Source organism: Euprymna scolopes, chromosome 18 (assembly GCF_053919585.1).
Source record: "Euprymna scolopes isolate OS-2025 chromosome 18, ASM5391958v1, whole genome shotgun sequence".
Taxonomy (NCBI): Eukaryota; Metazoa; Mollusca; class Cephalopoda; order Sepiida; family Sepiolidae; genus Euprymna; species Euprymna scolopes.
The window spans coordinates 73,957,409-73,970,785 of record NC_136499.1 but is presented as its reverse complement, the minus strand read 5'-3'; the positions used below and the strand labels follow the sequence as shown (position 1 = coordinate 73,970,785).

Below are 13,377 nucleotides of genomic sequence, written 5' to 3'. Positions count from 1 at the left end.
AGCTGATGCTGGCTTAAACTAATCGCATTATTTGTTATGCACCTACATGTAGTTCTTCTTTCTTGTATAATGCATCATTTACAAGAGTGAAAAATTAGGTTGCATTTTGACCCCAACCTCAATTACTACATACTAATTCTTTCACCACTACCAGCGGCGACGGCATCATTTGAATCGCCGTGCTTCAGAAAGCGAAAGAGTAGCTCTTGGATAGAATGATATGATTGAGTTAGCATGTTATTGTGGCTGGATATGTGAACAAGTTGATGGTGTCTGGTAATTAATTACTGAAATCTAATTATCAGACTGAAACTGCTATTGCAGATTTTGTCTCAATCTCATCACTCATCAACAGTGACAATGAAGTGAAGTGACAAGCTGACCATTTGCGAAACAAAGAAATAATTATTATACTAATCAATAAAAAGAAAAAAAATTTTATAGCAAAAAATAAAAAACTTAAATGTTGCTATCAACCGAATTTTCATGGCCATTGATTGGACTAGATTGAAAAAAGTAAAAATAAAACTGAAAATGAAATGTCAAACTCAATCAGAGAAAACTGATCCTAGCTCAAAAAATGATGACTTTATTATGAACTTAAATTGATCGATAAGCTGAAGTGTTGATTAATGAAAAATGCTTTGTTTGTAATGTTAATTGAACTAATATGAACACACTTTTCGTTTTATGAAAAATCGCAAGACGCAATCTCTTGTTTTTCTCTTACAACCATAAAGACTTTCAATTAGATTTACTTCATGAGATATATCTAAACCATTAATAATTATATCGATATTATTTTCTACCAGTTGTACCCAGTAGGCGTTTTCCGGGAGTTCTTAATTTCGTTTTTCAAAATAAGATTTTACAAGTTAAATTTAACAATCAACGTATTGTTTGATTACCAAATGCAATCAGATTGCTATAACATTAATAACATTTTTCTTAATGCAATATATTTAAATCAGTATTGCTAAAATTATATATTATTTATAAAGGTAAGTATAAGAATATAAATTTGTGTGCAGGTGTGTGTTATTTTTATTTTATTATTTATTGTCAAAAACAATAAAATGTCCATTCTATGACATTACATTTATAAACTATGTTTGAGGTTAAGCAATTTCTTTCTAATGGATATCAATTAACATGTTTACAAATCTCAAACCTAGTTTATAAATGTAATGTCATAAAGGGGAATATTACTATAGCCTATATAGAGGTGATACATTGTAAATTTAAATCAAAGTGTGGAAATCATATATTTTAATTTAACATAAGACGAATGTTGGCCCTATCAATAACGTAGCATCATTAACTAAATATGTTAGAGAACAATGAAATAATAACAAACCACATTGATTAAAATCTTCTCTTATCGATGAGCACACACACACACACACACACACATATATATATATATATATATATATATATATATATATATATATATATATATATATATATATATATATATACTTCTTGTAAATTTAACAAATGTAACCCTTCTAATATAAAAATGTCTAATGATAACTTAATTAACAAAAGACACGAAATTCACTAAATGTGTACACATCGTTTAAAACTAGCACTTTCAAGTTTCAGGCCTGATTAAAAATCGAGAATATTATCTTAAAATAAATTTATAACATTTAAGTTAAAAATACTAATCTTTCTTTGGTTATAGTAGTAAAAGATTAAATGATGTAAGTGCTTCACATTAAAAAATAATGCAGTAGAAAAACATGATTGTTATAGTAATACTAATAACAAAATAATATAGTTTGGTTTGAAAAGAATATATAGCCTATAGAATATATAGAATATATAGCCTATAGAATATATAGAATATACAGACTATAGATTCAAGATAGCTGCATTAAATTAAATAATGACTTCTATATTTTGCCTTCGTTTTGGAGCAGTCTATACATTTATTAAATGAATATTATAATCTTATATTCTTTAATTAAATTAAGCCTTTATACTATTTTTTTACATTAAAATAGACTATAAGGAAAGGGCTTACACTTGTATTAGGTCTAATTAAATGAAACTTAAAAAATGGTTGATAACTTGTAATAAAAAAGGTAATTTTTAAAATTGAAATTAGTTTAATTATTTTAATTTAGATGAAATGTTTTCATTTTATTTTTTAAATCCTTTTTCCTTTTCTTTTCATTCCTTGTCTTTCTATTTTTTTTTATTTTACTTACATTTTTATTATCAATTGCGTCATTTATTTTAGAATGACAAAATATACATTTTTTATTAGCTCTATTATTATTAAACATGGAGCTGAATTATGAAAGTAAACAGTAAGTTATTTCCCAATGAATCTGTACATATAAATGATTTAATAATGTCAGTTGTCTTTTCTTTTTTTTAGACACGATTTTGATCTTTCCGTCTGTCACACTCATTGAAAATCACAAATATATAACTTTGCATTTTGTTTGTTTGTATGTTTGTTTGGGTGCTAATGAAAGAGGACCATTAAAAATTGGATCCCTATTTTTTTATTTGATTATCATTTTGTTTTAGCTAAGGATGGAGCATTCTACTGGATGCTAGACATTCACCCATTATCTCATATATTCCAACCGAGAGATCTTTTTGAGATTCTAACCATCCCTTAAAGTGCAATTGTTTGTATCTCTTTGCATATGGTTCATCAAGTATAAATAGTTTTTGAAATTCTTTTTCATAAGTGCGGTTGCTCCTAAGTAATTATACTGGAATTATGGAGATCTTCCTAAGATTCTGGTTACAAATACTTATGGCAATTGCAGTTCACAGAAGCATCTGTGATTGATTCAGGCAGCCTGAGAATGTCTTTTGAAAATGAAACACGAGCGTTTTTCACTATCCCACTTACTATAAGTATATATCTACACTACTATATATACATAGGCAGCAAAAAGAAAGTCCGCACTTGTAATTTTTTCAAAAACTGTAAATTTAAGCTAAATTTAATGTAACTGTTTAAACAAACTATACCTCTCTATATATATCCCTCGGTTGGAATATATGAGATAGCAGAATGCTATATCCTTAGTTAAACAAAATAATTTGATTGGAATTTTATTCTTCTATAATTTTACCTGTTCATATTTAACTTTTAATTGAAATATTCTATTGTTCACGTCAATTTAAAAAAATAACTTCAAATTGAGAAGGCAAAAACAAAGTCCGCACAATGGAAAATTGTTATTTAAATGTAACTTTACAACGTTAATGCAACACAAATACAACAGGAACACAATAAACTAGTTCATATTTAGTAGCCTAGCCCTTCTGCAATTTGACAGCCTGCAATGTTTTAGGAATTCCTTGAATTAGACTGGAGCAATACTCTGAGGAAAGGGCATCCAACTTTTCATTAATTTTTGTCCAAAGTTCTTCCAAATTTGAAATTTTATCATTGCGTAGCTGTTGCTTGATGTTATGCCATACGTTTTCGGTAGGATTGAGGTCTGGAGATTGTGCAGGCCAATCCAAACATGGAATATCATGCTCTTCCAGTAACCTCTTGACATTGCTAGCTGTGTGAATGGGAGCATTATCCTGCATTAAGATGGGATTATCATCCAAATTCCAACCAAAGTAGGGTAGAAAATGCTCAGTAAACATATTAATGTGTTTGGTCGAATAATTCAACCTTGCAAGCGAATTATAGGCCATGGACCATTGGTACTTATAATGCCCCACACCAAAACTGAACCTCCACCACCTTGCAGCGTTGAAACTGAGCACCTACGATTAAATTCTTCGTCTTTCCCCCGACGAACATACTGCCTACCATCACTGCCTAGCCTATTGAACTTGCTTTTGTTACTAAAAAGAACTTTTGACCAATATGAAGAGTCATGATCTTCATTGCATCTGACAAAGTCCAGATGGCGCTTTCTGTTCTTTACAGAAATTATTGGCTTGCATTTTGCAACATATACTCACAAATTAAATTCCTTAAATCTGTTCTTGACAGTAGAAAGAGAGCAATTTTAACAAGATTGCACTGTTGTTGGATTTGGGGAACCATTTCAAATCTGTTTCTTAGGCTGCGGATCTTGATAGCATTATCTTCCCTGTTAGAAGTAACTCTAGTACGACCAGATTTAGGGGCATCATGGACACTGCCAGTGTTTTGGTGCTTTTGCTCAGTCTTTCGTTGCATTTTCTCATCACATTTTAATCTGCGTTCGATTTCTCGATTGGATAAACCAGAAAGGTGGAGATTAATGAGCTCCTTACAATCACTAAGAGAAAGTTGTGGCATATGGACTAAATGTTACGTTGTATAACCTGGAACAACAACAATTAGAGATGCTTTGTTGCTTGTTGGTGGATATTTTAAACTGATTTAGAGGCGATAATTTAAGCTGGTTTTAAGCGAATTTGTTGCTGCGTACTTGCTTTTTGCCTCCTCAATTTGAAGTTATTTTTTTAAATTGACGTGAACACTAGAATATTTCAATCAAAATTAAAATATGAACAGATAAAATTATAGAGAAAAAAAAGGCGAATCAAATGTGGTATAGGTTGTTTAAACAGTTACATTAAATTTGGCTTAAATTTGTAGTTTTTGAAAAAATTACAAGCACGGACTTTCTTTTTGCCGGCACTGTATATATTTATCATTAAATAATAATTGTTCATTTATGTATGTGTGTATGTGTGTGTGTGTGTGTGTGTAACATAAAACTTGGTTATATATATAGATACATTGTATCCAAAATAGAAAAAATGTAATTGCAAACCAAACATTGAAATAAATATTAGCCAACATTTGAAAACTAAGAAGGTCACCCTTCTATTATTTTGTTCATCTCAACATATTGCAACAGTAGCATAAGATGATGGGAGCCAGATTTTTATGTGCTACCTAAGTGGGGAGTCAGGCAGCAAGATATTTTTCCACATTATAGTTAAATTTTTACTTGGAAGTCACCACTTATCAAAGCCCGGAGGCCACTCGGGGATAAGGGTTATTGTGTGTACAGTAATCAATGGGATAATATCGTAGTAATCATTAGTATTGGAAATTTGACAAAGTGTCATTACTTAAGAGGGTGGTTTAACAGGAATTTGTTTATGTTGGACTTGAAGACATCCAAGTTGTAGTCAGGTGGGAAACAGGCAAATGGAAGAGAGTTCCACAGGCATGCATTTCTAAGAAAGAAGCTTTGTTCATGGAATCTACGATTTGATTTAGGCACAGATAAAGAGTGGAGAAAATTATTGATAGCGATTTCAGCTAGACAAGTGTTTTTCGTGAAAGATTGGCGAGGGGGGAACCAGAGATTGGAGCTCAGACGAGTACTTGCCATGGAAATAACGATAAAACAAAGACAGGCTTGCAACGCCTCTTCTGTTGGAGAGAGGTTGCAGGGAAGAGAAAAAGGGCATGCCCCACTATGCTACAAAGTCTATTTTGTACTCTGTCAAGGCAGGATAGGCTGTTTTTAGCAGTTCCTGCCCAGATATGGCAGCAGTACTCCATCCTTGTATGTACTTGGGTTTTATATAGATAGAGAATTGCATAAGCATTGAGATATCTACTGGAGCGGTAGAACGATCCCACCATTTTTCCAGCGACCTTGGCAACAGATTTGATGTACATGCTCCATTTCAGATGAGGAGTAAAGGTCAATCCCAGAAGCTTGTCAAAACATGGAGCCTCCCCAAGACGAGAGCCATCCATTTCAACTGATGCCAGCTGGAGATCAGAGCATTGATGATGTACAGATAGTTGGTTTTAGATGCATTAAAAGTAACCAGCCACCACTTACCCCATTGTACCCTGCGCTCAAGATCAGAGGAGAGAGAATCAGAGAGAAATTTGTCATACGGGAGACGGGGTGAGAATTTCAGATGCAAGCAGTTCAAGGAAACAAATTATTAGAGTAGAAAATCTTCCGTATCTAAAGACTTCTAGTGGGAAAGGGTGAGATTTTGCTGCAAGCCAGATTACTCAAGAGTATTTTCGTTGAAAAAGGTTCAAATGAAATAAGTTTATTGGAGTACATTCGATGAAAGCAATCTTTAGCATTTTTAATTAAAATTTTATAGTGTCATTAATTATGAATAGATTTTTTTTTTTTTAATTTTCACCCCAAACAAGGCACAGTGCCACTTTGAAGTAGGGAGCTACTATCAGGGACATAAGTTGCAGGGGTATTATGAAGGGAGATGAGTGGCAAGATGTCTGTTCACATTACACTTAAACTTCTGCATGTCAGTAGAATTGGGAAAGCAGAATCCCAAAAACGAGTTCCAAAGTTTAGCAGTTCTGAGGAAGAAACTATTAAAGTAGAAGGCTTTCTCACACCTAGGGATCTCTACTGTGAACGGGTGGGATTCACCTGCTTGTCGGGTTTGTCGAGGGGTGTTCACATCGAGGGGGTACAAGTGGTTGTAGTTCGTCAGAGCATTCACCATTAAAATACTTATAGAACAGGCAGAGGGGTGCAACATTTCATCAATGGGACAGAGACTGAAACCTAGATGAGAGTTCAGGACGTATCAGGTTGGCGACTATCTTTTGAACCCTGTCAAGAAGTGAGAGACAAGTAGCAGATGCACCAACTCAAACGTGACAACAGTACCCCATACATGGGCGAATGGTGACCTTATAGAGGTACAGGATACTTTCGGGCATAAGTAGTTTTCTAGCATGGTAGAGAGAGCCCACTTTCTTTGAAGCAGCCTTGGTAATGCTCTCAATCTATCTATTCCAGTTCATTTTGTCCCCATTCCACTACAGATTGGTCATTCTCTAGTGTGTGCCATTTCCTTAGATATGTGTTCATTTGGTTTCCCCTTGTTCCTGTCATCCCTCGTGGTGTCATCAGAAAATATACCCATCTCAGAGACAATTTTGAGGGAGGTTATTTATGAATATCAAGAATAATAAAGTCCAAGGATAGACCCCTGAGGAACTCCCGCATTTATATCATATTGTTTAGATGTACGACGATCGAGGACAACCTGGATTTTTCTCTTATTTAAGGATTTAATTACATTATGTATTCTTCCAGTGATACCATGTGATCTAATTTTCCTTAGAAGACCATCATGCTATACCCTGTCAAAAGCCTTAGATATATCGAGGGCTACCGGTCTACCCCCCCCCCTGTTTTGTTCAGTGAATGGTATATACGTTCAGAGATTACAGTTAGGATATCTGCTTTGGAACGAGCTTGCCTAAATCTATATCGATTGTTGGTCAGGAGTTTAGCAGCTGTAAGGTGATGGACTAGAGCTTGATTAATTAAGGACCCAAATATTTTGGCAAAAAGTGGGAGAAGGCTAATGTGGCGATAATTTAATGGATCAGTTCTTTCGCCAAAATTCTTGAAAACTGGTACCACAGAAGTGGTTTTCCAGCAGTCAGGAAAGCAAGATTCGTTGAAGCATTTGTTGTAAAGTTTGGAGAAAACTGGAGCAACCTCAGCGGAGCATTTTTTTAATATCACAGCCGAGATAAGATCGGGTCCACATGCTAATGAGGTGACTAGGTATTTTATGATACCATGTACCTGAGAAGGGGTGATTTTCATATCTTTTAGTGTGACGTCTGTCCACAAAGGAAAATGAGGAAGGGAGTGGTGTGCCGGGTCCAATGTGGAGTTAGAGGCAAACCGACGGGCAAGCAGGTTAGCCTTCTCGGTTGCCGTGCAAACAACCTCATGATTGTTTGATAGCGAGGGAAACCTTGACTGCCCATTATTTACTACACTGTTGTAGATTTTCCAAATGTCACGGGTTCCTAATTTCTGTATTATATTATAATTTTACAATGTTTATACAATTATTTGCGTTTGACATACAAATGTTTGAGGTTAAAATGTTGAAAAATCACACTAAACTTTAATTTATTGATGATGTCTTACTCTTTTGTTCACTTTTCAGGCCCTCTTCGTGGTGAGAACTCCTGCTGTCAGATTCCATGCTATAGAACTTACTCCTGTCGAAAATCATACGATTCACTCTGCTCACCAAGTCCAGTTGAATGTGCTACAGGTATTTACTTTTGTTTTTTTTTATAACCCTCGGCCAATTGGATACTATCAAAGTATATGGAATCGGTTATATCCATGGAACAGTATCCATGAAAATTCTACAGTTGTATTTTTCAGTTGTTGTATATTGCTGCCATTCTTAAAAAATATTTCCATTCTATGGACGTTCGGCATGAACACAGGCTCTACGATATTATTATATCCCCTTTGTTCCAAATGAAAACATAGATGCACCCTGGTTATGATATATACAAGAATATACTTTTTAAAGAATATATCTAGTTATGGCGGTTTATGACAAATTTTCATTCTGTGGATATTAATGTACTATCAGACAGAACAGATACTGTACACTGATCCAAAGCTTAAGGTCAAGAAAATATATTTTAGTTTGTGTTCCACGCTCTACACAAGATCAACATCAGATAAAATTTTTAAATTACGTTTTTTGCTGTCGAGCAATCCCATTTTATAAAAATGAGATGGGGGTGGGGTGATAACATAGATACAAATATGAAATAACCTTAGCGTGTTATTATGAATATCGGATTGTGTCCAATGAATTGTACTTTTATTATTGAGAAAGATGAACGCAGACATAGACAAAATTATGTCATATAGATACTCAAGATATATTAAATGCTGCAGATAAAAATGAGCTCAATGCTTAATTGGTTATTTTAAACAGACCTATTCGATTGATTATAAAATTTATGATATAATTAATAAGAAGTTTTAATATTATACTTAAGTTCTGAAAATCAGCGTTAATCAATAGTTATACCACTTTATTAAAGTAAAGCTTGAAAAACTTTTATGATATTTATTATTATAAACTATATCAATTCCAATTGCAACGTATGAACCTAGTTATATATAAAATAGTGAGTTATCTTATGGCAAATTGAAACCAATAACGTGTTATGGTGAAAATCACTTCATATCACCATGGACAACGTGCAAAAAAAAAAAAAATATGTTAAACTGCTTAAAATGGAATGGCGTTGGTAGAAAAAAAAACAGTGTAATACCAGGCAGACTTTTGCATGGATTCGGCATTCTGTTAGTAGTGACTTTTGATCCACAGTGACTGAAAAGTTTAATTGTTTTTCCTGCAATTAAAATTGTTTTTTTAACATTTGTCAAAAAGAACCCACTAAATAGTTCGATACGTTCTATCCTCAAAGACGTATTGATATCTTAAAATATACTTACTACTTTTAACATCAAATACTTAATGATATTTTAAAATATCATTACTACTTTTGGAAACATATTATTCTTTATATATATATATATATATATATATATATATATATATATATATATATATATATATATATATATATATATACATATATATATACATATATATATACACATATATATATACATATATATATACACATATATATATACATATATATATATACACATATATATACATATATATATATACACATATATATATACACATATATATATATACATATATATATATATACATATATATATACACATATATATATACATATATATACATATATATATACATATATATATATACACATATATATATACACATATATATACACACATATATATACATATATATATACATATATATATATATATACATATATATATATACATACATATATATATATACATACATATATATATATATATATATATATATATATATATATTGCCATCCGAACTTAAGATTACTATTCAGATACAATGAAATACAATGCGCTTGCATTATTTTCAATTCAAAGGTACCTGGAGGACATTCTTTCAGGTATTGCTAACTCCAGAAATGAGCGACGTAGACGGACAGACATTGGTAACATTTGTTTAGATTATTCTACATTATTGGACGATTCGCATAGTTTCCCAAAAGAGAAGTAATTTGAAAACTTTAGTTTTATCTCACTTGAAAAACGTGACGTCATTCATGATTTTGTGATCGTTCGACTTTTGGCTACCATATTGCGACCTTTTTTACCCCTGCCTTGTCCTTACGTTGCCCATCTGTAAGTACGATTCTGTTTGCAGATTAAGGTCATCTGGACTAATGTGGCCCTTGTAAAAAATTACACTAGCTGACTTAATTGATACTTACTGACAAAAGGTCCCTACTATGTTAAAATTTAACTCACTTCCTATACGTGATATATATTTCAATTGTTTTGTTTCTTTCTTCCAGGTGATGCCTATGTATTCACGTTACGACCAATGTTTAACACGATCTCGACTCAGTTGTACTGCCACATACAATACAAAAAACCAACCAAATTGTACAGTATAAATTATAGTGTTGATATTCCGCAAGTGGGCTATCAGTTTAAGGAAAAACATCGAACAGTGTACGCAGAATCCACGGATTTCCATCATCACAGCGTAGTAACAGTGGATTTTATATCGGTTGAACATTCATCTCAGCTCTCAGTACGCGAAGAAGCAATCTTAGTGAAGAAACACGATAGTGTTGACTTTTCTCTTCACCCACTAAAAAAAGCGCAGGAGTTTTACCGAAGATTCGATGTAAGCAATCCCAAACCGAATATATACTCCACTGATGCCCAGTTCTCAAAGCCATTTGAATATAGCTCTATGACTTGGCATAACGGTGGGTGTGGCAAAAATTCATCCAAGATCTATCCTGCTCAAAAGCTATTCGTTAAACAAGGTGACTCAGTGAATGCACATAAATCAGTTCTCGATGGTCGTTTTCATTACCACATCTCAAACACCAAAGAGACACCACAAATCAAATTGCTCATCAGTGGTAAGTTGATTCTTTATTTTGGGGGGATTTTTCTGAGATATTTTTATGTTTAAATAAGTCTTTTTAGATTACCTATTTTCTCTTTGATTTATTGCAGATTTGATGGTGTTTTTTTTCTTTTTGTTATTACACATCTAACATAAGTTTTACTTATCACGCGTCTTATGTTTATTTTACCTCATTACACATCAACTTATTATGGATTAATAATATTTTTACCTTATTATGGTTCTAAATAAAATAATAAATAAATAAAGTATTTTTACCTTATTATTCACTTTGCTTGTTATGGATATGTTATTTTTACCAGATGGGTCTGCTCTCATGAGCAGGTTTATAAGGTAAAAACAGCATATATCAGTAATAAGCAAATCTGATGCTATTTTCCCTTATTATTTGTTTGCATATTACGAATCCTCTATTATTTTTTACCTTATTATTTTTTCTATATTATTTTTACCTTATTACCGATTCTATATTATTTTTACCTTATTACCGATTCTATATTATTTTTACCTTATCAATGATTCTATATATTTTTTACCTTATTAATGATTCTATATTATTTTTACCTTATTAATGATTCTATATTATTTTTACCTTATTAATGATTCTATATTATTTTTACCTTATTAATGATTCCATATTATTTTTTTACCTTATTAATGATTCTATATTATTTTTACCTTATTAATGATTCTATATTATTTTAACCTTATTAATGATTCTATATTATTTTTTTACCTTATTAATGATTCTATATTATTTTTACCTTATTAATGATTCTATATTCTTTTTTACCTTATTAATGATTCTATATTATTTTTACCTTATTAATGATTCTATATCATTTTTACCTTATTAATGATTCTATATTATTTTAACCTTATTAATGATTCTATATTATTTTTTTACCTTATTAATGATTCTATATTATTTTTACCTTATTAATGATTCTATATTATTTTAACCTTATTAATGATTCTATATTATTTTTTTACCTTATTAATGATTCTATATTATTTTTACCTTATTAATGATTCTATATTATTTTAACCTTATTAATGATTCTATATATATTTTTACCTTATTAATGATTCTATATTATTTTTACCTTATGACAAGTCCTATATTGTTTGTACATTATTATAAATCCTATAATATGTTTACATAATTATTAGTTTATGGATCTATGCTATTTTACCTGATGGTATACTATCTGTAATGAACAAATCTGATGCTATTTTTTCCTTATTATGAATCTGCATATTACTCATCCTATATTATTTTTACATTAATTATGATCCTATATTATTTTAACTTATTATAGGGCTTATGTTATTTTACTTTATTATAAATCCTATATTATTTTTACCGTTTTATGAATGCTATATTATTTTAGCCTATCACGGAACCCACATATTTTTAATCTATTCTGGATCCTTTATCATTTTTACCTTATTATGAATCCTATGTATTTGTTTACCTTATTAGCAATCCTATATTATTTTTAACTTATTTCAGATCCTATATTATTTTACTTTATTACGGATTTTATATTATTTTTACCTTATTATTGATCCTATATTATTTTTACCTTATTATGGGCCTTATATTATTTTTACCTTTTCATAGGGCTTATATTATTTTTACTTTATTATAGAACCTATATTATTTTTTACATCTTTACGAATCCTATATTATTTATCCCTTATTACGAATCCTATATTATTTTTACATTACTACAGACCCAATATTTTTTCACCTTATTATGGACTTTATAGTATTTTTACCTTATTACAGATCCGTTATTATTCTTACCTTATTATGGAACTTATATTATTCTTACTTTATTATAGATCCTATATTATTTTTACCGTTTTATGAATGCTATAAATGTAAATTTGACTATATTATGGATCGTACATTATTTTTACCTTATTACCAATCCTATATTATTTAAACTTATTTCGAATCCCATATTATTTTTACCTTATTACGAATCCTATATTATTTTTACTTTATTATGGGGCTTATAGTATATTTACCTTTTTATAGATCCTGTATTATTTATACCTTATTACGAATCATAGATTATACTAGACTGCCCATGACCCGTTGGGTCAGTATGTTATATTAGAATTTGGAATTAATGGATGAGCGTGATGTTTGTGATGTAAATAAAATAGTGTTAAATTTCTATGAAAGTATATTAAAATGAACAAGAATATAGATAGATTTCTATGAGTCGTGCTGTTTATAATTGTTTATTTTTGAAAAAAAACAAAACTTACAGCCATTGAATTATAAGTGGTTTGTCATACTTGTAGGTAAATGTGCACTTAACAGATACCATAATACTTAAAGTTAAATTAAAATTTTGAGATATCTTTTAATTTAAACGCGAAAAAGCAAAACAATTGGGACGCTGAAACCGTGCACAATAAGGTTTCATCACGCATTGGTTATTTATTTGTAACGCAAATTAAAAAAAAACATATTTTCGGGTTATTTATTTATGTTAGTAGTGTAGAAGAAAATGTATGAATGTTTTTT

At 30.8% G+C, this 13,377-nt stretch overlaps 1 protein-coding gene across 3 annotated transcripts in view; it reads left to right on the top strand.

Annotated features, from left to right (window-relative positions):
* Positions 1-13,377, top strand: part of LOC145297661 (uncharacterized) — a 996,083-nt gene that overhangs the window by 950,299 nt on the left and 32,407 nt on the right. For all 3 annotated transcript variants that reach the window (XM_080143831.1, XM_080143830.1, XM_080143833.1), the window contains 2 exons: positions 7,918-8,028; positions 10,240-10,821. In XM_080143831.1, the coding sequence (XP_079999957.1) occupies positions 7,918-8,028; positions 10,240-10,821 (693 nt within the window). The remainder of the gene's footprint in view (positions 1-7,917; positions 8,029-10,239; positions 10,822-13,377) is intronic.